Below are 24,835 nucleotides of genomic sequence, written 5' to 3'. Positions count from 1 at the left end.
ATAATAAAGGGAAAACTCCAACACAAGGAGGGAAATTATGCCCTAGAAAAAGCAAGAACGTAATCCTTCAACAAACCTAAAAGAAGATGGCTGCAAGAACAGAACCCCAACTCTACAACAAAAATAAAAGGAAGCAACAATTACTTTCCCTTAATATCTCTTAATATCAATGGACTCAATTTCCCAATAAAAAGACTGGCTACATAAATAGGACCCAACATTTTGCTGCATATAGGAAACCCACCTCAGGGACAAAGACAGACACTACCTCAGAGTAAAAGGCTGGAAAACAATTTTCCAAGCAAATGGTCCAAAGAAACAAGCTGGAGTAGCCATTCTAATATCGAATAAAATTGACTTCAAACCCAAAGTTATCAAAAATGACAAAGAGGGGCACTTCATACTCATCAAAGGTAAAACCTACCAAGATGAACTCTCAATTCTGAATATCTATGCTTCAAATAAAAGGGCATCCACATTCATTAAAGACACTTTAGTAAAGCTCAAAGCACACATTGCACCACACACAATAATAGTGGGAAACTTTAACACCCCACTCTCATCAATGGACAGATCCTGGGAACAGAAACTAAACAAAGACACAGTGAACTAACAGAAGTTATGAAAGAAATGGATTTAACAGATATCTACAAAACATTTTATCCTAAAACAAAAGATGTACCTTTTTCTCAGCACCTCATGGCACCTTCTCCAAAACTGACCATATAATTGGTCACAAAACAGGCCTCAACAGATACAAACATATTAAAATTATACCATGCATTCTATCAGATCACCACGGACTAAGGCTGATCTTCAATAACAACATAAATAATAGAAAGCCAAGGTTGATGTGGAAGCTGAACAACACTCTACTCAATGACACTTTGGTCAAGGAAGAAATAAAGAAAGAAATTAAAGACTTTTTAGAGTTTAATGAAAATGAAGCCACAACATACCCAAATTTATGGGACATAATGAAAGCATTCCTAAGAGAAAACTCATAGCTCTGAGTGCCTCCAAAAAGAAACTAGAGAGAGCATATGCTAGCAGCTTGACAGCATACCTAAAAGCTCTAGAACAAAAGGAAGCAAATTCACCCATGATGGGGACTTTAGAAGTTGTTCTAAATGTATTTTGTATTATGCTTTGTTTAGGATTGGTCCCCCACAGATTCATGTCTAAACAAGCCTATAGGAGCTAAGGAGTAGAATATCATGGTTTGTATATGCTTGTCCATAAAAAGACGGTGTGGCCCTGTTGGAGTAGGTGTAACCTTGTTGAAGTAGGTATGCCACTATAGGTGTGGGCTTTAAGACCCTCATCCTAGCTGCCTAGAAATCAGTATTCTACCAGCAGCCTTCAAATTAAGATGTAAAACTCTCAGCTCCTACTGAACCCATGTCTGCCTGGATGCTGCTGTGTTCCCACCTTGATGATTAGGGACTGAACCTCTGACTCTGTAAGCCAGTCCCAATTAAATGTTGTCCTTATAAGAGTTGCTTTGGACATGGTGTCTGTTCACAGCAGTAAAACCCTAAGAGAAGAGCAATAGTGATAAAATCTGCATGATTTTGGTACAGAGACAGATAGGTAGATCAATGGAACAGAATTGAAGACCCAGAAATAAACCCAGATATCTATGGTCACTTGATCTTTGACAAAAAATCTGAAAGCATACAGTGGGAAAAAGAAAGCATTTTCAACAAATGGTGCTGTTCTAACTAGCAGTCTGCATGTAAAAGAATGCAAATTGACTCATTTTTATCTTTTGTACAAAGTTCAAGTCCAAGTGGATCAAGGATCTCCACATAAAAACAGACATGCTGAATCAAATAAGAGAGAAAGTGGGAAAGAGCCTCGAACACATCAGCACAGGGGAAATTCTCCTGAAGAGAACACCGATGGCTTCAGCTCTAAGATCAACAATCTACAAATGGGACTTCATTAAATCGAAAAGCTTTTGTCAGGCAAAGGACACTGCCAATAGGACAAAACAGCAACCCACAGATTGGGAAAAGATCTTTACCAACCCTACATCCAATAGAGGGTTAATATTCAAAATATACAAAGAACTCAAGAAGTTAGATGCCAGAAAACTAAATAACCTAATTAAAAAATGGGATGCAGAGCTAAACAAAGAATTCTCAACTGAGGAATCTCAAATGGAGAGAAGAACCTAAAGAAATTTTCAACATCTTTAGCCATCAGGGAAATTCAAGTCAAAAGAAGATTTTACCTGAGATTTCACCTTACACCCATCAGAATGGCTAAGATCAAAAACTCAGGCAACAGCAGAAGCTGGTAAGAATGTGGACAAAGAGGAACACTCCTCCATTGCTGGTAGGATTGCAAGCTGGTTCAACCACTCTGGAAATCAATCTGGTGGTTCCTCAGAAAATTGGACATAGTACTACCTGAAGACTGAGCTATACCACTACTGTGCATATATCCAAAAGATGCTCCAACATAGAACAAGGACACATGCTCTACTATGTTCATAGCAGCCTCATTTATAATAGCTAGAAACTGGGAACAACCCAGAGGTCACTCGAGGGAAGAATGGATACAGAAAATGTGGTGCATTTGCACAATGGAATACTACTTAGTTATTAAAAACAACTTCATAAATCTTGCAGGCAAATAGATAGAAGTAGAAAATATTATACTGAGGGTAACCCAGACCCCAAAGGACATACATGTTATTTACTCAGTGATAAATGGATAATAGCCAAAAGCTCAGAATACCCATGATACAACTCACAGGTCATATGACCCTTAACAAGAAAGAAGGTCAAAGTTCCCACTTAGAAGGTGGAACAAAATACTCACGAGAGGCAGAGGGAGGGAGGGACGTGATGGGAGAAGGCAGGGAGAGTGAAATAAAGGGGGAGTGTAAGACCAGGTGTGGGAAGAGACAAGAGACAAGTCCAGAGGGCCAGAAGAATGAATAGAAATAAGTAGCAGTAGGGAGGTAGGTGGAGATAACCACTAGAAAGTCCCAGATGCCACGGGTACAAGAGGCTCCCAGGATCCAATGGGGATGACATTACCTCCCAACAATGAGGAGATAGGAACTGAAGAAATCACCTCCAATAAAAGGTTTTCTAAAGGAAGTGCAAGGACAAAATATGGAGTGGAGACTGAGGGAAAGGCCATCCAGAGACTGCCCCACCTTGGGATCCATTCCACCTGCAGACACCAAACCCCTACACTATTGCTGATGCCAAGAACTGCTTGCAGACAGGGGCCTGGTATGGCTATCCTCTGAGAGGTTCTGCAAGCACCTGACTAAGACTGATGCAGATACTCACAGCAAACCATTGGACTGAGCCCAGGAACTCTGGTGGTAGAGTTAGTGGAAGGACTGAAGGAGCTGAACAGGACTGCAACCCCATAAAAACAACGATATCAACTAACCAAGGAGCTCCCAGGGACTAAACCACCAAACAAAAGAGTATAAATGAGTGGGTCCATGGCTCCAGCTACATTGTAGCAGAGGACTGCCTTATCTGGTATCAACCATAGGGGAGAGGAGGGGCTTGGTTCTGTGGAGGTTTGTTGCCCCAGAGAAGGAAGCTGCTGGAAGGGTGAGCAGAGAATGGACCGGTAGGTGAGTATCTCTTAGAGGCAAAGGGGCTGGGAGGATTTTGGGGGAGACATTGTGAAGGGGGGGCAACAATTGAAATGTAAATAAATAAGATAATAAAAAAGAGAAAGTGACACTCGCCAGCTACCCACAACACCCGCCACAGGATCTTAAGACTTCTGGTGAGTGGAGCACAGCTTCTGCTCCAATCCAATTGCGCGGGACCTGAGACTGCATTAGTTAGGGAAGCAGAAACCGGCCTGAGTAGGACCACAGGCCTCATCCAGCTGGATCAGCGCCGGGGTAGCGGGAGCACAGGGTTGCCTGACACCCGCCAGCTACCCACGACCCCCGCCGCAGGATTTTGGGACTGCTGGATCTTAAGACTTCTGGAGAGTGGAACACAGCTTCTGCTCCAATCCAATTGCACGCGGGACCAGAGACTGCATTAGTTGGGGAAGCAGAAAAACGGCCTGTGTAGGACCACAGGCCTCTTCCGGCTGGACCAGCACCGGGGTACCTTCAGCTACCCACGACCCCCGCCGCAGGATTTAGAGACTGCTGGTGAGTGGAACACAGCTTCTGCTCCAATCTTTAAACAGTGACAACGATAACAACTAACCCCAGAGATTACCAGATGGCGAAAGGTAAACGTAATAATCTTACTAACAGAAACCAAGACCACTCACCATCATCAGAACCCAGCACCCCCACTTCGCCCAGTCCAGGGCACCCCAACACACCGGAAAAGCTAGACACGGATTTAAAAGCATATCTCCTGATGATGATGGAGAACTTCAAGAAGGACTTTAATAACACACTTAAAGAAATGCAGAAGAACACTGCTAAACAGGCAGAAGACAATAAAGAGAAAGCACAAAAATCCCTTAAAGAATTGCAGGAGAACACTGCTAAAGAGTTACAAATCCTTAAAGAAAAACACGATAACATAATCAAACAGGTAGAAGTCCTTACAGAAAAACAGGAAAACACATCCAAACAGATGATGGAAATGAACAAAACCATACTAGACCTAAAAAGGGAAGTAGACACAATAAAGAAAACCCAAAATGAGGCAACACTGGAGATAGAAACCCTAGGAAAGAAATCTGGAACCATAGATACGAGCATCAGCAACAGAATACAAGAGATGGAAGAGAGAATCTCAGGTGCAGAAGATTCCATAGAGAACATCGGCACAACAATCAAGGAAAATGTAAAATGCAAAAAGATCCTAACTCAAAACATCCAAGAAATACAGGACGCAATGAGAAGACCAAACCTACGGATAATAGGAGTGGATGAGAATGAAGATTTTCAACTCAAAGGACCAGCAAACATCTTCAACAAAATTATAGAAGAAAACTTCCCAAATCTAAAGAAAGAGATGCCCATGAACATACAAGAAGCCTACAGAACTCCAAATAGACTGGACCAGAAAAGAAATACCTCCCGACACATAATAATCAGAGCAACAAATGCTCTAAATAAAGATAGAATACTAAAAGCAGTAAGAGAAAAAGGCCAAGTAACATATAAAGGCAAGCCTATCAGAATTACACCAGATTTTTCACCAGAGACTATGAAAGCCAGAAGATCCTGGACAGATGTTATACAGACACTAAAAGAACACAAATTCCAGCCCAGGCTACTATACCCAGCCAAACTCTCAATTAACATAGATGGAGAAACCAAAGTATTCCACGACAAAACCAAATTCACACATTATCTCTCCACGAATCCAGCCCTTCAAAGGATAATAACAGAAAAAAACCAATACAAGGACAGGAACCACGCCCTAGAAACAACAAGAAGGTAATCCCTCAACAAACCTAAAAGAAGACAGCCACAAGAACAAAATGCCAACTTTAACAACAAAAATAACAGGAAACAACAATTACTTTTCCTTAATATCTCTTAATATCAATGGACTCAACTCCCCGATAAAAAGACATAGACTAACAAACTGGCTACACAAACAAGACCCAACATTTTGCTGCTTACAGGAAACTCATCTCAGAGAAAAGGATAGACACTACCTCAGAATGAAAGGCTGGAAAACAATTTTCCAAGCAAATGGCATGAAGAAACAAGCTGGAGTAGCCATTCTAATATCTGATAAGATTGACTTCCAACCCAAAGTCATTAAAAAAGACAGGGAGGGACACTTCATACTCATCAAAGGTAAAATCCTCCAAGAGGAACTATCAATCCTGAATATCTATGCTCCAAATACAAAGGCAGCCACATTCATTAAAGAAACTTTAGTAAAGCTCAAAGCACACATTGCACCTCATACAATAATAGTGGGAGACTTCAACACACCACTTTCACCAATGGACAGATCATGGAAACAGAAACTAAACAGGGACACAGTGAAACTAAGAGAAATTATGAATCAAATGGATCTGGCAGATATCTACAGAACATTCTATCCTAAAACAAAAGGATATACCTTCTTCTCAGCACCTCATGGTACCTTCTCCAAAATTGACCACATAATTGGTCACAAAGCAGGCCTCAACAGATATAAAAATATTGAAATTGTCCCATGCATCCTATCAGATCACCATGGCCTAAGGCTGATCTTCAATAACAAAATAAATAATAGAAAGCCAACCTTCACGTGGAAACTGAACAACACTCTTCTCAATGATACCTTGGTCAAGGAAGGAATAAAGAAAGAAATTAAGGACTTTTTAGAGTTCAATGAAAATGAAGCCACAACATACCCAAACTTATGGGACGCAATGAAAGCATTTCTAAGAGGAAAACTCATAGCTCTGAGTGCCTCCAAAAGGAAACTAGAGAGAGCACACATTAGCAGCTTGACAACACACCTAAAAGCACTAGAACAAAAGGAAGCAAATTCACCCAAGAGGAGTAGACAGCAGGAAATAATCAAACTCAGGGGTGAAATCAACCAAGTGGAAACAAGAAAAACTATTCAAAGAATCAACCAATCAAGGAGCTGGTTCTTTGAGAAAATCAACAAGATAGATAAACCCTTAGCCAGACTCACTAGAGGGCACAGGGAAAGCATCCTAATTAAGAAAATCAGAAATGAAAAAGGAGACATAACAACAGATCCTGAAGACATCCAAAACACCATCAGATCCTTCTACCAAAGGCTATACTCAACAAAACTGGAGAACCTGGATGAAATGGAGAAGTTCCTAGACAGATACCAGGTACCAAAGTTGAATCAAGATCAGGTTAATGATCTAAACAGCCCTATATCCCCCAAAGAAATAGAAGCAGTCATTAATAGTCTCCCAACTAAAAAAAGCCCAGGACCAGATGGGTTTAGTGCAGAGTTCTATCAGACCTTCAAAGAAGATCTAATCCCAGTTCTTCACAAACTATTCCACAAAATAGAAACAGAAGGTACTCTACCCAACTCATTCTATGAAGCCACAATTACTCTGATACCTAAACCACAAAAAGACCCAACAAAGATAGAAAACTTCAGACCAATATCCCTTATGAATATTGATGCAAAAATCCTCAATAAAGTTCTTGCTAACCGAATCCAAGAACACATCAAAACAATCATCCATCCTGACCAAGTAGGTTTCATCCCAGGGATGCAAGGATGGTTCAATATACGGAAATCCATCAACGTAATCCAGTATATAAACAAACTCAAAGACAAAAACCACATGGTCATCTCCTTAGATGCGGAAAAAGCATTTGACAAGATCCAACACCCATTCATGATAAAAGTCTTGGAAAGATCAGGAATTCAAGGCCCATACCTAAACATGATAAAAGCAATCTACAGCAAACCAGTAGCCAACATCAAAGTAAATGGTGAGAAGCTTGAAGCAATCCCTCTAAAATCAGGGACTAGACAAGGCTGTCCACTTTCTCCATACCTATTCAACATTGTACTTGAAGTCCTAGCCAGAGCAATTCGACAACAAAAGGAGATCAAAGGGATACAAATTGGAAAAGATGAAGTCAAAATATCACTTTTTGCAGATGATATGATAGTATATATAAGTGACCCTAAAAATTCCACCAGAGAACTCCTAAGCCTGATAAACAGCTTCGGTGAAGTAGCTGGATATAAAATTAACTCAAACAAATCAATGGCCTTTCTCTACACAAAGAATAAACAGGCTGAGAAAGAAATTAGGGAAACAACACCCTTCTCAATAGTCACAAATAATATAAAATATCTTGGCGTGACTCTAACTAAGGAAGTGAAAGATCTATATAATAAAAACTTCAAGTCTCTGAAGAAAGAAATTATAGAAGATCTCAGAAGATGGAAAGATCTCCCATGCTCATGGATTGGCAGGATCAACATTGTAAAAATGGCTATCTTGCCAAAAGCAATCTACAGATTCAGTGCAATCCCCATCAAAATTCCAAATCAATTCTTCAACGAATTAGAAAGTGCAATCTGCAAATTCATCTGGAATAACAAAAAACCTAGAATAGCAAAAACTCTTCTCAAGGATAAAAGAACCTCTGGTGGAATCACCATGCCGGACCTAAAGCTCTACTACAGAGCAATTGTGATAAAAACTGCATGGTACTGGTATAGTGACAGACAAATAGACCAATGGAATAGAATTGAAGACCCAGAAATGAACCCACACACCTATGGTCACTTGATCTTCGACAAGGGAGCTAAAAACATCCAGTGGAAGAAAGACAGCATTTTCAACAAATGGTGCTGGCACAACTGGTTGTTAACATGTAGAAGAATGCGAATCGATCCATTCCTATCTCCTTGTACTAAGGTCAAGTCTAAGTGGATCAAGGAACTTCACATAAAACCAGAGACACTGAAACTTATAGAGGAGAAAGTGGGGAAAAGCCTTGAAGATATGGGCACAGGGGAAAAATTCCTGAATAGAACAGTAATGGCTTGTGCTGTAAGATCGAGAATTGACAAGTGGGACCTCATGAAACTACAAAGCTTCTGCAAGGCTAAAGACACCATCAATAAGACAAAAAAACCACCAACAGATTGGGAAAGGATCTTCACCTATCCAAAATCAGATAAGGGACTAATATCCAATATATATAAAGAACTCAAGAAGGTGGACTCCAGAAAGTCAAATAACCCCATTAAAAAATGGGGCTCAGAACTGAACAAAGAATTCTCACCTGAGGAATACCGAATGGCAGAGAAGCACCTGAAAAAATGTTCAACATCCTTAATCATCAGGGAAATGCAAATCAAAACAACCCTGAGATTCCACCTCACACCAGTCAGAATGGCTAAGATCAAAAATTCAGGTGACAGCAGATGCTGGCGAGGATGTGGAGAAAGAGGAACACTCCTCCATTGTTGGTGGGATTGCAAGCTTGTACAACCACTCTGGAAATCAGTCTGGCGGTTCCTCAGAAAATTGGACATAGAACTACCGGAGGATCCAGCAATACCTCTCCTGGGCATATATCCAGAAGATGTCCCAACCGGTAAAAAGGACACATGCTCCACTATGTTCATAGTAGCCCTATTTATAATAGCCAGAAGCTGGAAAGAACCCAGATGTCCCTCAACAGAGGAATGGATACAGAAATTATGGTACATTTACACAATGGAGTACTACTCAGCTATTAAAAAGAATGAATTTATGAAATTCCTAGCCAAATGGATGGACCTGGAGGGCATCATCTTGAGTGAAGTAACACAATCACAAAAGAACTCACACAATATGTATTCATTGATAAGTGGATATTAGCCCAAAACTTAGGATACCCAAGATATAAGATACAATTTGATAAACGCATGAAACTCAAGAAGAATGAAGACCAAAGTGTGGACACTGTGCACCTTCTTAGAATTGGGAACAAAACACCCAGGGAAGGAGTTACAGAGACAAAGTTCATAGCTGTGATGAAAGGATGGACCATTTAGAGACTGCTGTATCCAGGGATCCGTCCCATAATCAGCTTCTAAACGCTGTCACCATTGCATACACTAGCAAGATTTTGCTGAAAGGACCCAAATATAGCTGTCTCTTGTGAGACGATGCCGGGGCCTAGCAAACACAGGAGTGGATGTTCACAGTCAGCTATTGGATGTATCACAGGGCTCCCAATGGAGAAGCTAGAGAAAGTACCCAAGGAGCTAAAGGGATCTGCAACCCTATTGTTGGAACAACATGATGTACTAACCAGAACCCTGGAGCTCTTGTCTCTAGCTGCATATGTATCGAAAGATGGCCTAGTCGGCCATCAATGGAAAGAGAGGCCCATTGGACTTGCAAACTTTATATGCCCCAATATAGGGTAATGCCAGGGCCAAAAGAATGGGAATGGGTGGGTAGGGAAGTGGGGGGCGCTATGGGGGACTTTTGGGATAGTATTGGAAATGTAATTGAGGAAAATATGTAATAAAAATATTAAAAAATTAAAAAAAAATAAAATAAAAAAAATAAAAAAAAGACAAAAAAAAAATAAAATAAAAAAGAGAAACTGAACATATACAATTATGGAATTGCCATTCTTTCAAGCATGAATGTATGTTAAATTTCAAATACACACCTTTTTAATATTTATGTATATGAGTGCTCTCTTATCTACATGTACATATGTATTCCATGTGTGTGCCTGGTGTCCATAAATGTAACAAGTGTAATCAGACCCCCTGGGCCTAGAGTTACAATTGTATGTTCTGGATTCTCTGTAAGAGCAACAGAGATCTTAACCAAAGAGCTGCTAACTCTACATCCCTATTTTGATTTTGAAGACAGGATCTCACTATATAGACCAGGCTGGCCTTGAACTCACAAAGATCTACCTGCCTTTGGCTGGGATTAGAGAAGTGTTTCACCACATTTGGGCTTTAAATAAATCTTTTATATGGACATAATTATTTAATTGTTTCTAGTTGGATATATTATTATGTTATATTAACAGTTTCCTTACCAATTAATATTTATGATTTTGGCAAATAATGACTTCAATACTTATTATGATGCCTGTCAGTACTTTTATACCAATCAAATAAAGTGACCTTTCTTGACATGGTTTGAGTTTACTGCAATCTCTTTTCTCTATTATATCCATCAGTACATTTTAAGATTTAAGACATTGTAAGAACCAACGATTGGCTTTAAAGCAGAAAAACTTCAGGAAATCACAAGAGCCCCGTCTTTCTTCTCACTATCCCAATCAATACATATGCCATTGTGCATATAGAAACATATTCACTTTCTAACTGACTGCCAAACATATATAAACTTTATGATAAACTAGGTTCACTGTAAATAGATAGCTTCAGCTGTATAATTTTGGGAACTTTAACAGATTTACGTGTTTGTGTAAGCCATGTAGATCCTAGAGAAGAGAACATGTTCAACATTATTAAACATTGTTCAAACCACCTGGTAATAGAATTCTGTTTGAGTGATTATTATTCCACATGAAGCTAACTTTTCTTAGGAGACAATCTGGAAAGTGACAAATGGTAAAAATGCGGTGGTATGAAAAGTGATTTTATATAAATTCAAATTGAAATTCTGTTTTCATAAGTCCACTTAATAAGACCTGGTTGTTGGTTCAGTTAGTCTGTTTGAAACAACCAATGTTCTAGAAGAATATTTCAGGTATAAGAAATTTTTAATGGTGCGTTGAGCACCATTAATATTTATAACCCTTTCCCCCTCATATCCCAAGTCAAAAGTTATCCAGGAGAACATTAGGCAGTGGTGGTGCATGCCTTTCTTCCCAGTACTCAGTGGACAGAGGCAGGTAGATCTCTGAGTTCTAGGCCAGTCTAGTCTACAGAGCATGTTCAGGACAGCCAGAGGTGCTAAGAAGCCCTGCCTTTAAAACCCAAAACCCAACCAAAACAACAGCAAAACAAACATATGAAAACAAAAAGAAAGAAAGAGAAAGAGAGAGAGAGAGAGAGCAAGAAAGGAAGGAAGAGAAAAAGAGTGTTAACGAGGAAATGTATACTTACAAGAGACGATATGTTTGCCGGACTGGAGAAGTCCTGAGACAACGCATCAAGAAGGAAGTCATCGCTTAAGGGCTGCAAGAAGCCGAAAATATATCAACAAACATAATCATAATACTGGCAAGCTTCTTCAGTATCCACCGTATCACATTCTGATAAGCTCACTAGAAGGGAAAGCTATACCCTTCCCAAATTATCAATCAGAGTTCACAGAAGAAAGACAGTCTTAGAGAAAGCAGATTGCTTACTGCAAGTTGTTCCTGGGATTCTTTGGGCAGGAGTGGTTTTCCATCCTTATCCTATTCAGAGTGAAAACATGACATCAATTATTTTATATGAAACCTATACATATTACAAGGAATCAACAGGCTAAACCTACTGTATATTTTAATGTAGATTATTCAATTTAAGAAAATTATTTTAGCAGACACTATATCTACTGTAATCCAGTTCATATTCATTCAGTTTACATGCATAAGCTTTCCTTAGCCAAGGAGTCCACCAGCACATTTGATGTGACGTGTGACCCAGAAGACCAGAGATGATCAGAAAAGAAAAACATGTGAGCCATTAAAGTAGCATATTGCAGGGGTGAGCCAACAAACCTCTCAGTTATAAGGGAACACTGGGACCATATTAAAAATCAGCTGAAAAGCCGGCCTTTAATCCCAGCACTTGGGAGGCAGAAGCAGGCGGATTTCTGAGTTCGAGGCCAGCCTGGTCTACAAAGTGAGTTCCAGGATAGCCAGGGCTCTACAGAGAAACCCTGTCTCGAAAAACCAAAACCAAACCAACCAACCAAACAAAAAAAATCAGCTAAAGTCAGAACCTCAGGGACCTTGCCTTGTGAGTGAGACACTCTCAAATGTAGGACTCAGATTATGTTAATCTTCAAAGGATTGCAAGTGCCACTTTTGAGTAATAGAACAAAAACAAATGAAGCATTTGAGCATCTTTAGTAAAAGAAGATCTATAAATCAATGATCAATTCTATTTATTTATAAGTACAAGATATACATATATGTGTTTATTTATATGACTATACAGGTACATACAAAGATTTCTCCTGTGAAATGGTCAAAATACTTTGCTTTTTTTTGTATGATCATTTTGAGTTGATGTGTTCTTGAATTCAGTCTGCCAGATATTTATTTATTTTATTTATTTATTTTTTGGTTTTTTGAGAAAGGGTTTCTCTGTATAGCCCTGGCTGTCTTGGAACTAACTCTGTAGACCAGGCTGGCCTGGAACTCAGAAATCTGCCTGCCTCTGTCTCCCAAGTGCTGGGATTAAAGGCGTGTACCACCACTGCCCAGCTATGATAATTCTATTGAGTATTTTTGCATCGCTATTTATAAGGGAAATTGGTCTGAAGTTCTTTTTCTTTGTGTGGTTTAGGTATCACACTAATTGTGGCTTCATAGAACAACTTAGGTAGAGTACATTCTATTTCTATTTTGTAGAATAGTTTGAGGAGTATTGGTCTTAGGTCTTCTTTGAAAGTCTGATAAAACTATGCACTAAACCCGTGTGGTCCTGGGCTTTTTTTTGGTTGGGAGACTATTAATGGATGCTTCTATTTCTTTATTGGATATGGGACCATTTAGATCATTTATCTGATCCCGATTTAACTTTGGTAACTGATATCTGTCTAGAAAATTGTCCATTTCATCCAGGTTTTCCAGTTTTGTTGAGTATAGACTTTTGTAGTAGGATCTGATGATTCTTTTGGTTTTCCTCGTGTTGTTATGTCTCCTTTCATTTTTGATTTTATTATTTAGGATATTGTCTCTGTGCCCTCTAGTTGGTTTGGCTAAGTGTTTATCTATTTTGTTGATTTTTCTCAAAGAAAGCCCTTTTTAACAACTGACGTGTTAGTAGTTCCTTATCATACTGCTGCTTTGTTACTAGTTCCTCATTGTATTGCTTGCCCAAAATACTTGCATGTAATTAAAATGGTATTAAAAAGTGGGTTGGAAAATAAAAATTTGCCTTCAGTCTCAGAATTGACTGGGATCACTCTACAACGTTGTCTAACTGTCTTTTTTCTTTTTAATCCTCACTCCCGCGCTGGAGACCCTGTTGACTGACTGAGCGGGCTTGGTCATGGTCTCACTACTAATCCCCCAGTTAAGTGTAGCTCTCATTACTCATCAGAAAGGCTTCTTACAGCAGATGAAGACTTTACAAAAACCTACAACTGACCACAGTGCAGAGAACAACTGACTATGGGGGTGTCTATCCCCAACTGATATCTAATACAACCCTTACACCTAAGGCTTAAGGAATATCACAGAACAACAGGTTAATGAGTGTAAGAACCAGAAGACTAGGATGTGTGCTGCAGGATTGCATCTTCTCTGTATGACAGGGAAGCTGTACCCATGAAATCCCAACAATCTGATTGTTTAAACAAGACTAGAACAATGACAGTATCAGTTGACATTCTAATGTGGAAGAGGGAAATCTCATGGGGTTCGACCCCTAGATCATGAATGCTCAGGGAAGGAGAGACAATCTTCTCAACAATGAGCTTCATAACTAGTCATCCAATACCAAGTAGTAAGCCCTAAAAACACACATACAGAAAAGCAACACTAAATGGACTCATTAGCCTGTACCTTTAGTTCTGTGTATATGTATGTGTGTGTGTGTGTGAGTGTGTGTGAAAGATTCTGACAAAATATAAAAGGTCACAGAAGCCCTGAAATTGGCAAAATAGATTTCATTGTTAGCAGAAGTAGCTTCACTGATTTAGAAAAATAGAGGTGCACAATGCTCTGGCCACTCCTTGAACCCGTGTGTCTGCCAATGTTTTGACAGTTCCTTGAACCCATGTATGTGCTCACTGATGAAGCCCATTGCCAGGTGTTTGTGATATTGGTTGCTGGGGAAGAGTCAGAAAATCTCCCCAGCAACCACAGCCGGGCCAATCTGGAGTTGCTGCACCTGCACCAGACTCTTTCCTTGGACCCCTCCCATACACATTTCTTGAGAATAGACATTGTTTAGATCTGGAAATCCCCTACTCCTCCCTTCTCTTATCCTCCCTGAGGGCCTATAAAAACTGGGACCCCTTTCCCCTCGAGGTCCACTCTTCTACCCCTGCGTGGGATATGAGTCATCCCCAGAGCTCTGGCTTTCCCTGAATAAAGCCTCATGTGGTTTGCATCAAGCTTGGTCTCTCGTGAGTTCTTGGGAGTCCGTTATTATCCTGAGGCCTGAGGGAGGGGCTCCTCTCGGGGTCTTTCTTGTGTATGTGTGTGTGTGTGTGTGTGAGTAGGTTTGTGTGTGAGAGAAAAAGAGAAAAAGAGAGGCAATTAAAAAGAGTATGTATTTAAAAGGGAAAATGGAAGCTGTGAAGACATGAGAGAAGGTAGAGGGAGAAGGAGGAGAATAATATAAATTCAGCAGACACATACATATATGAAATTTTTAAAAAAGGTAAAAGAATATGTTTTATCCCCTATCTGGTATTGTAACATGGTATAAGTGCTAATACAACTTAAAGTCTGAACTTAACGAAATGGGATCTTTATAATCCAGGTCTGTTCTCAGTAATTTTTTTTCTTTATATTTATTTATTTGGTTTGGTTTTTGGTTTTTCGAGACAGGGTTTCTCTGTGTAGTCTTGGCTGTCCTGGAACTCACTCTGTAGACCAGGTGTGCCTCGAACTCAGAAATCCGCCTGCCTCTGCCTCCCAAGTACTGGGATTAAAGGCGTGCGCCACTACCACTGCACCACCACCGCCCTGCCTCTCAGTATTTTTTTAATGTATATAAAATTCAGTTAGAAAACAAAATAGAAAATATTCAGCCTGTTTACCTTGACTTCTTCTAGTCGATAATCAGGAGGCACTGTTTCTTCTTTTTCACCAAGTTTTTCATGCTCTTCTTCTTTAGCTTTCTCCTAAATAAAAGTGGCATCATTCTCAGGGTTGTTGTCTCCTTCTCTACAGTGTATTTCTCAGAGACTACATTTAAGGTAACCTATTGTTAACTTCAAACAAACATATGGTCACTGGTATGAGTTTCTCTACAGCTTAAACTTAAACATTGTTTACTAACAGTGTTAAACATTAGCTGGCTCAGATACCAGCTTTCATCTTGCTGGCCTAAGGGCAGGTTGGGAGGTGTATTAGGTACATTCTACATTTCCTGTAATCTCTCAGAAAAGGATGGATACAGGTAGACGAAAATGTGATTCATGGAACTTGGACACAGGCATGTAACCTCTCCACTATGGTAGATGAATATTGGAACTTCCTAGGGGTTAGCTTGTTCTGTGCAGTATTAAAGAAAGAAAGCTGATAGTGCTTTATAGATATATATTTTAAAAAACAAAGCACTAATTCAATGGAGGGCCGAAGTAGATGATTAATAAGTCATTTTGTAAAAGTATTTGAGCTGCCATTACCTTGACTTTATCCTCCACAGATTTTTCATATTCTGGATCTGCTTCCCTTGTCCCCAGGCTACCAGCCAAGGTTTCAACAGCATCTTCTGGTACCAAGCCCTTCTGCAAGAACACAGGTAGTCTAGCCAAAGCAGTTACTCACCCTTATCAATTTAGAAAGGCACAAACTTATTTCAAGTCTCTCTTATGTTTAATAGCTTGAGCCATCAATTTGATTAGAATGAAGGTTTTGAAATGTTAAGAATTAAAAATTAAAGCAATTTAATTTATTATAATAAACACTGTGCGTGTTTAATTTTTATACCAAGATTGAAAACCTTACAAGATCTAGCTGGAATTTTGATTCATGAATAATGAAGGTAGAGAAGGTAACTGAAGCTGACAGAAGGGAATGAAGGCAGGATGTCTTTGCCTTGAGGCCTGGCCGGGCTTAGGGAAGGAGGCACATGTTTGCTGTCTGGAGCTTCCACTTGTTAACAATGGCTAGCAGCTGGCTCAGTGTCAGCCTGCTTGGGACTGATTTTCCTCATTACACAATGAGAATCACCTACCCAAGTCTTGTCATTCAGAATGAAATGTGCTCCCTTGCTATCAGCCAGATTTGGCTCCACTGACATTAAAAGAAAGAACAGGAAGCACAAGGGAGAGACTTTAGGGGAAATGAAGAAACAACACAGGGGCCAAAAGACAGGACTTTGTTCTGGCTTTCCAAACTGAGGCTCATAACTGTTTGACAGTGACTTTTAAAACATAGCTGACTGTTTCCTCACCAGCATGGTTTTCATAGAGAGAAAACAAGACAGCACACTTAGCTTGCATAAGCACCCTACATTAATGTGTTTATTAATTTCTTAAATTACGTAGGTGCTGGTTCTCTAAAGCATCTGAATCAACATAGCCCAAGTACATCAAGTACTTTATCTTTCTGCCTGCCTGGTTTCCCTGGGAAATACTATTCTCATTTCTCAGTGTGATCCTGGCCTCAGCATGGAAGCAGTTATAAATTATTCAAGAGAAGGCTCCTTCACCCACGTCCCATGCCTGGTGTCCATATAGGACTGCTGAGAGTGTGTCATAACTTGAGGTCTGGCCTTATCTGTAGATAGCTAAAAGGCATCCAAGAGTCAGGCAACACTTCTTGTTCTCATGACAGGCCAGGGTCTGCATAACAGGCACACTCCTCAAGGTCAGCGTAAAGCCTTTATGGTATCCTCATAAATGTCAAACGAGAAGACCAGCAGACAGAAGTCAGTGGAAGCATGCCTGGGAAGTAGTAATGAATCTTCAGATCAGATCTATCCTTAGCATCATGAACAACAAGGAGATACTATGGAAGATCTGGAAAAGAAGAAAGCTAACCGATTTTGTAAGTGTGGAACAGTGGTCCCCGAGTCAGGGACAAAACCCACAAAGATCAAAAGCACATAAGGACTTAACTAGTTAAATACCACACTTCATTAAAAAATCAGAAGGAAAGAAAAAGATAAGAAACAACAAAGGCCAGACAGAGGGATGCAGCCATCTTTCCTCCAATGTGGAAAAAGGCAGGGCCATAGGTATGATTTGAGTGTAAAGCATTCTATCATGAGAGCCAGGAAGGCATGTGGCACTGGACTTTCTGTCAAATTGTAGGACAAAGGGGTGATTGATGGGCTATTGGAGACAGTTGTGGAACTACAAAGGGTTTCAAAGATAAAAGCAAAGCAAAGTAGGCAGCACCTGAATTAAAAGTTAAGTGCAGATGAGGTTTCCAGCACAGCACTGAAGTCCAAAGAACAATGAACAGCAAATCTGCATTAGTTTTGCTTCATTTTCTTGGGATAATAATATGTCTGATAAACATTAGCAAATTGGAGGAGAAAGAACAGAGCTTGACCAAGACCCTTTCTATTCTAAGGGCATCATCACTCACCAAGGATGCTGGTTTGGGCGGTGCTGACTGTATACTGCACATGGAGGCCCGAGGCACAGTCTCCCCCGGAGGAGTTTGGGATGTGTCATTAGATTTCTGAGAAAAGAAGCAAGTACTTTTGAATGCTTATTGAGCAATATTCATGCCAAGACATATTAAAGCCCTTTCAGTGACTGTAATTGGAACTTGGAGACTGGTTTCACATGTGTGAAAGAACAACGCTGTTAATACAGATAGTACCTCCAGGGCTATCTGAAAGCATCTTGAAAATCTGAAATATGTATACTAACGTATGAAATGATACTGAATATCCGAGTGGTCTCTGGAGATGTTGTGAGAAAACATATTCTCAGAATCTCACCCCAATTCACTGAGGAACTCTAGGGGCAGGGTCCAGTCATTTTCAAATGATTTTAGTCCAGACAGTTGTGCAAAGTTTTCCTAGCCAATCCCTCAGGAGAAAAAGCACTAACAAGTCGTGCTCTTGTCATCCTTCAGGGCTGCCCTTTTTAACCTGATAGATCTTGGGGTTGAAGAAGCAACAATGGATCTCAGAACCTTTTAAACCATTGCTTTAACATGGACACACACACACACACACACCAACACTAAGAACCCTGCCATGAGGATTCCTTTTAGTAAAGGGTGGGATGGGTAAGGGAGGCCACTTTTGCCAGAGCCTTTCTGTTGGGTAAAATAGGGATGAGCTTGTGGAAAGGAAGCCAGGGCCAGAGTATATTAGCAGTGGCATGTATGGAATCCTTTCACAGGGAGCAGGGCATTGTTGTGACTAGAAACACCCTTCAGAAAGAGTGATTCTGGTGGACGTGAAGGTAGGAAGAAGAGTAAAGATTTCTGGGCTGAGAAGTGTGACAATTTTATTTAACTCTCCCAGATTAAAATGAACATTAATACCCCACAAGACATATTATCAAAAGCATACTTCTACCTTTTCAGCTGGCGTAGATGGTTTGTCTTGATATGTAGATCGGTCAAAATCTGCTGAAAGCTCCCCAATCAGCTCCGACTCACTCAGGCACTGAAAAAGAAATGTAGGGTTAGAAGACACTGCTGCGTAAAAGCACAGGACAGAGGTTTTTTGTTTTTTGTTTTTTAAACTTGCTTAACATGGCTTAGTTACATCATATTATCCCAAATCAAAAGCTATATTCTTCATTTATGGATGTGAGGAAAAATTGTCACAGAAGTATAGAATACTGGACCTTAGCACTGTGGGACAGCCAAAGATTTGTTTTTTTTACTTACATGATAAATCAACTCTATAATCTCACTTTGTAATCATTTTATAGACAAGTACTTTACAATAAAGTTTGAATTGTTTAAAACCATAGAGTAAAAAGATCATTATAGACTTTTACTCAAAATTTCCTGCTCCACTGATAAAGAATTGCAATTTTAAAAGTGATTATTCATTTCCTAATTCTTAATGATTTCCTTTCAGAATAAAGCAGAGAAACCACAACTCATACTTGGAAGGGACAGAAAGAAGAGGAAATTGTTTCTGTCAGGAAATTGTGATAACCCCATTTCTTCCAGCAGAGCCAATCCATGTGGGAATTCTATTAAAATAACTCTGATGGTTTATATATGCTGGGCCCAGGGAGTGAGACTATTAGAAAATGTGGCCCCGTTGGAGTCACTGTGGGTGTGGGCTTAAGACCCTCTCTCTACAACCTGGAAGTCAGTCTTCCACTAGCTGCCTTCAGATGAAGATGTAGAACTCTCGGCTCTGCCTGCATCATGCCTGCATAGATGCTGCCCTGCTCCTACCTTGATGATACTGAACTGAACCTCTGAACCTGTAAGCCAGCCCCAATTAAATGTTGTCTTTTATAAGACTTGTCTTGGTCATGGTGTCTGTTCACAGCAGTAAAACCCTAACTAAGACATAATCTATGGTGAAGAAGTGTAACTCAAGCTGCGCCCCTGGTGGGAAAGCCCAAGCTCTGAGTTGTGGACCTAGTATTTTCTATAGCCGCGTGACCTTGGGTTATATCCATGTTCTGTTGCCTCTATGTCCTCACTGTAAAACTGGAATAAAAACTCACAAAACATGTGAAAAGCTTTATATTAGTGCTACTCCTGATATCAGGCATAGAAACTTCTTTTTTTGGCAGGTTAATGCAGAGATTGATATTTGATCAAAATGCTGAGAATTAGTGATTGGTAAGTATTCTGCCCTTAATGGGACATATCACTCACCCCCTCCCCTCCACACTAAAGGCTCAGGAAACATCTTGGAACAAAGAACAGAAAGAGGGGAGTGGTGTGCTTTCTTCGAGAAAGGACGTGGCTGCTGCACTCAAACTCCGAGCAGCTGAGGTTGCCTATAGTGATAGTTGCATGTGTAACATGGAGCCTACCAGCATTCCGTCATGGTTGGGAGAGGGGCTTAGCAAGATACATCTCTTTGAGGTGCTCCAGCACTTAATGGCTGCTGGAACACAGAAGCTATTTTTCTTCAAGGGAATAACTACTGGGAAATTGCCCATGCACCAATAAATGACCCCAGACCTGTACTCATGCAATCAATGCTTACTATATACAATGGCTCACGAAAAATGAAAGAGAAAAGATGTGAAAATCACTTGAAGCAATGTTGCGCACATAGTAGGTCATTAATAAATGTTGCTAATTGGTGATATCATGACAGGAAACTATGCCTATTTAATTCAATATAAAAATAATAAATTATTTCATGCTGTTCCTAAATCAAAGTCTAAGTTTAATGCTAAAATAATAGAATGTAAAAGCTCTTTTGGCATTAACTCCCAATGATTGGTGAGTGCTGCTTAGAAATTAATAGTCTAGTAATAATTCATGAGAGAAATCATCATTAAAATATATGCAAAAGAGCAGAGGCCTCAGCACTTAGTTACTACCAGAGTTCTCCTCAGCACTAGGCTACATGTGAAATATGGTGTTTTTAAATGACCTTAAATACTCCTTATATTTCTGCTAGGTTTAGGAAAAAGTTATTCTCCAACCTTAGATGTTTCTTCAGGCTCTGGCAATAGTGGTTTTCCATCTTTATCCTGTAAATAAAATTGGAAATATACTGAAGATGAAAATAGAAAAAGTTGCTTCCATGTCCCATTATATTTGTTTTCGGCAAATCCAGGATGCGACAAGTAAGCTTATTTTTTTCTTATACTTGAGTAAATTAGTTTTAGATGAAATTTTTATAAAGTACCGAAACAGGAATGGGATCAAAAGATCAATCACTTTTAAGTATGCTGAGATTTGTTCTTTATTTGGTGAGGCAAAGGATAAAACAAACAAATGAAAGGTCTTTGACAAGAATAGTACAAGTATGTTACTTTTTTTTTAATATTTAGAAAGGGGGGTACACATGGGACATGGAACTCATGTAAAGGTCAGAGAACAATTTGCAGAGTTAGTTCTTTCCCTATCATGTAGGACCCAGGGATCTAAGTTATATAGTCTTGATGTCAAGTCCCTCTACCAACTGAGCCATCCAGCTACCCCATCCTTAATGAAAGAGTAAAAAATATTCAGTTTTACCAAGCTGGATATGCAGGCACATGCCTATGATGCCAGCAGCTGGGAGGTAGAGGAGGATTCAGGTGTTCAAGAAGAGTCTCCACTACAGAGTGAGTCTGAGCTAGTTAAGTCTACCTGAGAATGTGTCTCAAAACAGGAAAATAAAAGCATCAATTCTCCAACCCAGAGTGGGGATAAATACCATGCTTGTAATTTAAACACTGTTTAGTTTTGAACATGAGATTTCACAAGTTAGGGAATGTTTTCTCCTCTTTCCAAACAGTCAAAGAGGTAAGAGCTTTAATGACTACTTTAGAAGCCATGAAAGGATAAACCATCACTGAGGAGGTCAATCCCTTGGCACCAAAAAGCCAAGGGAAATGGGTCCTGCATCTTCAGAACTGATATCAAAAGTGGGACAGCGTTGGCCAAGGGGAGGTATACTGTAAGAATGATTACAGATACGTCCTCATCTTTATGATACTTGTGCTGCTATGCAGAGAGCTTACCTTTGCTGGTTTTAACCTGTACTCAGCTGGGACTGTGTCCTCATCTTCACCACACTTCTCCTGCCTTTCTTCTTTTGCTTTTGCCTGGTGAAAATGGAGAGGAAAAAAAGAAGCAGGAATTAAATAATGAATGTGATATAGACTGATGTCACCTACTTCATGTACTATAGAAAAGCACAAAATTGGATTAAAGCATTTGAAATGCTTTGTAAACCACAAAACCTAAGACTATGGAGAGAAGTTGTGAGCAGGCATGCTGAGACACCCTGCCTGATCTAGGCCTTAGGAAGTCACGCTATTTTTGAAAGAGTCTCCTCTCTGGCTAATGAGCCTTCCTTAGCTCATTGACTTTGAAGGCTCAGCAAGGTTAACAAAGGCTCCTTGGAGGACAGTAAGCACAGCATAGAAGTTAGCTGTAATTAATAGCTCTCATACATTCTTGCTCCAGCAGGGTGGTTATCTAAGAAGGGGAAAAAATCATATCCAATTCTCTCATCCAATTCAGAAATGGGCGAAGCAGAGAGGTACCGGTATGGTTTCTTCATGAAGAACTGGTTTTTAAAGACTTAGAAAGGACTCCCTTCAATAGCAGCAAGACTTACATAACAAGACCAGTGAACCAGGAGCAAAGCAATATATTAGAAGTAAGCAGCTCTATAGCAGACTACTAATTCTCTTCTCCAGCACCTGCAATGGAATCTGCAGGTGAGTCCTTAAAATTCCATGGGTAAGGATTCGGATCTACTTCAAGGCAAGGGCTGAGAACCTAAGAGAGGTGTCACAATTTAAGCAAATTCTCACTCAACCTACTGTTCCCCTCTCTACCTCAACCTCAGACTGGACTCTACTTCTTATTAATTCTTAAAAATTATTAAGCAATTTTAGTCAGCCAGGCAACGTTCTCTGTTCTCGGACTAGAGTTTTATGTCATTTAGGATGGAAAGGACTTAGTGTCTTTTTGAATTTCACGTTTTACCTATTGCTGGCTATGACATTCTGATATGCAGCAATACTGCTCACTGGGAGGTGTGCCATGTCTAGCCTTAAGCAAACTCCATCAATATCAATGGCCATCTGCACAGGAAGACTCTTCATACTTCCAGGCTATGGGCAGTGGCAGATACACACACAGGTGAAGTCTTTCTTTACCTCTTTGATTTGTTATTTTAATTACCACACTATACACAGACACCAAAAAGACCAAATTGCAAACATACTGGACCAGCTTTACATAATATGTAAAAATAGGGTGTGGCTTAAAAGATATCATTATAGTTAAAATAAATGTTTAATTTTATGGTATGATACATGACTTGAAGTAGGATTGGGTCTCTTCTCGGGAAATTTCCATGGTTTGTACAAGTGCTGCCGTTTTATGGTCGTCATGGGCTCAGACCACCTTTGGGAGCCAGGCTACTCACTATAAATGGCCACTCCAGACTCCATAAATTAGCTCAAACAACTTAGAGAATTGAAAGATCTTCTTAGAAAATAGTTATAGTTTAAAACTAGGGAAAAGCTTGTATGACAAAAGGATGGAAAGTTACTTTGTGAGTTTACTAGTTCTTGCTGGTTTCTAGAGGACAGTGAAGACATGCTCATGCCTACTACCGAAGGTAAGGAGATCAAGAATGCTGTGAAATGAGTTACTCTTATGTCACTTTCCCCACCTACTCACGTGGGTTAGTAACTGAGTGAGTTAAGACTGTACTGGAACTTCCACCAGGGTTAATACTTTCTCTCTCCACATATATTGTCTTATTATCTCTAATTATCTATAAAAAGCCTGAGGCAATTGTGAAATCTATAGCTCCCAGGTGATAGAAACACCCCTTCAGCCTGGCCTGCTGGCCACACCCAGGGATCCACCAAGACCCGCTTCTTAGAAACAGCAGCCTCTGAATAATGTGCACCTCATGATGTTTGGACCCATGTTCCCTTTCTTCTGAGCATATTACATGGTCCTGGAGGATAGGGATTGTTTCTCCAGCTCCCTTTCGTTCATCCTCATGAAGCTTTTCTTGCCACACTGCAGCAGGTGAGCCCTCCCAGAAAGTAGAAGACAGAAACTGGCCCATCGTAGACCTGGGCCAATTCAGACTCAGGCAGAGTTCCTGGGAGTCAGGGAAGACTGCGCTTCCCTGACAACCCTAAACAGGAAGTGACAGCAGAGCCATGGGCATTATGACAATGCTGCTTGCTACATTCCTTTCTCTGATCTGATAGGGTAGGACTCCTAAAGCCTTTGGTTGCCTGTCCATCGACTTCTAGGACTCCTGTCTTGTCAGACACAGGCAACTTATTTCTGTCCTCTCTCTTCCCTAGGAGAACTGATTTGAAAAACTATACAAAACTTATAACTTAATATCACACTTCTATACCAAGGTTGCAAGGGCTTACTAGGGGAATGGAGGGAATGAGACAAACATGCTCTAAGTGTGCATGAGCAAGTAAGCAAGTGGTAGAGTGATTGTTGTTCAACTCTTCAGTCTATTTCAACCTAAGACAAAATTTCAACCTTTGCCCCCATAGTTATACAGAAGAAGGTTCGTTTCTCTCTTCTACAGTCGCGTCCCTCCATTAGCTCTCCACCAATTCCCAATACCTACAAACATCAAACCTCACAGGTTCTCACTACACTACAACTGTTCCTTTGCTTTGCTTTGGCAGGAGATGTGTCTTTTTCTTCTCCCCCCTGCCACCCTTTCCCTTTTTGTCTTGACAAGGTTTCATCACGTAGCACAGGTTGTTCTAAAACACGTTTACAATCCTCAGCCTCCCTAGTTCTAGAATCTCAGATGTATGCTAACACACTGGATAAAATGGTTTTCCATTCTTCATGTGCTAGATTCTGACCCAGGTCTTTGTACAGGCCAGGTGAGTGAGTGACTACTGAGCCACTTCTCTACCCTCACTTTCCACATATTGACATAGCAGATGTTTTACATGAAAA

General features: G+C 40.1%; 1 protein-coding gene across 8 annotated transcripts in view; it reads right to left on the bottom strand.

Moving 5' to 3' along the window:
- Window positions 1-24,835, bottom strand: part of Cast (calpastatin) — a 114,870-nt gene that overhangs the window by 15,999 nt on the left and 74,036 nt on the right. For 5 of the 8 annotated variants that reach the window (XM_029485008.2, XM_029485007.2, XM_029485011.2 and 2 more), the window contains 8 exons: window positions 21,883-21,966; window positions 20,857-20,904; window positions 18,798-18,887; window positions 17,849-17,944; window positions 15,937-16,038; window positions 15,346-15,429; window positions 11,768-11,818; window positions 11,523-11,594 (listed from right to left, as the gene is read on the bottom strand). In XM_029485008.2, the coding sequence (XP_029340868.1) occupies window positions 11,523-11,594; window positions 11,768-11,818; window positions 15,346-15,429; window positions 15,937-16,038; window positions 17,849-17,944; window positions 18,798-18,887; window positions 20,857-20,904; window positions 21,883-21,966 (627 nt within the window). Of the gene's footprint in view, window positions 1-11,522; window positions 11,595-11,767; window positions 11,819-15,345; window positions 15,430-15,936; window positions 16,039-17,848; window positions 17,945-18,797; window positions 18,888-20,856; window positions 20,905-21,882; window positions 21,967-23,795; window positions 24,027-24,835 lie in introns of those variants that run through there. The other 3 variants (XM_021180601.3, XM_021180600.3, XM_021180602.3) reach the window with 3 other exon arrangements.

This window comes from Mus caroli, unplaced genomic scaffold (genome assembly GCF_978045245.1).
Source record: "Mus caroli unplaced genomic scaffold, Mus_caroli_1 scaffold_15, whole genome shotgun sequence".
In the NCBI taxonomy this organism is placed as follows: Eukaryota; Metazoa; Chordata; class Mammalia; order Rodentia; family Muridae; genus Mus; species Mus caroli.
This window is presented reverse-complemented; position numbering and strand designations above follow the sequence as displayed.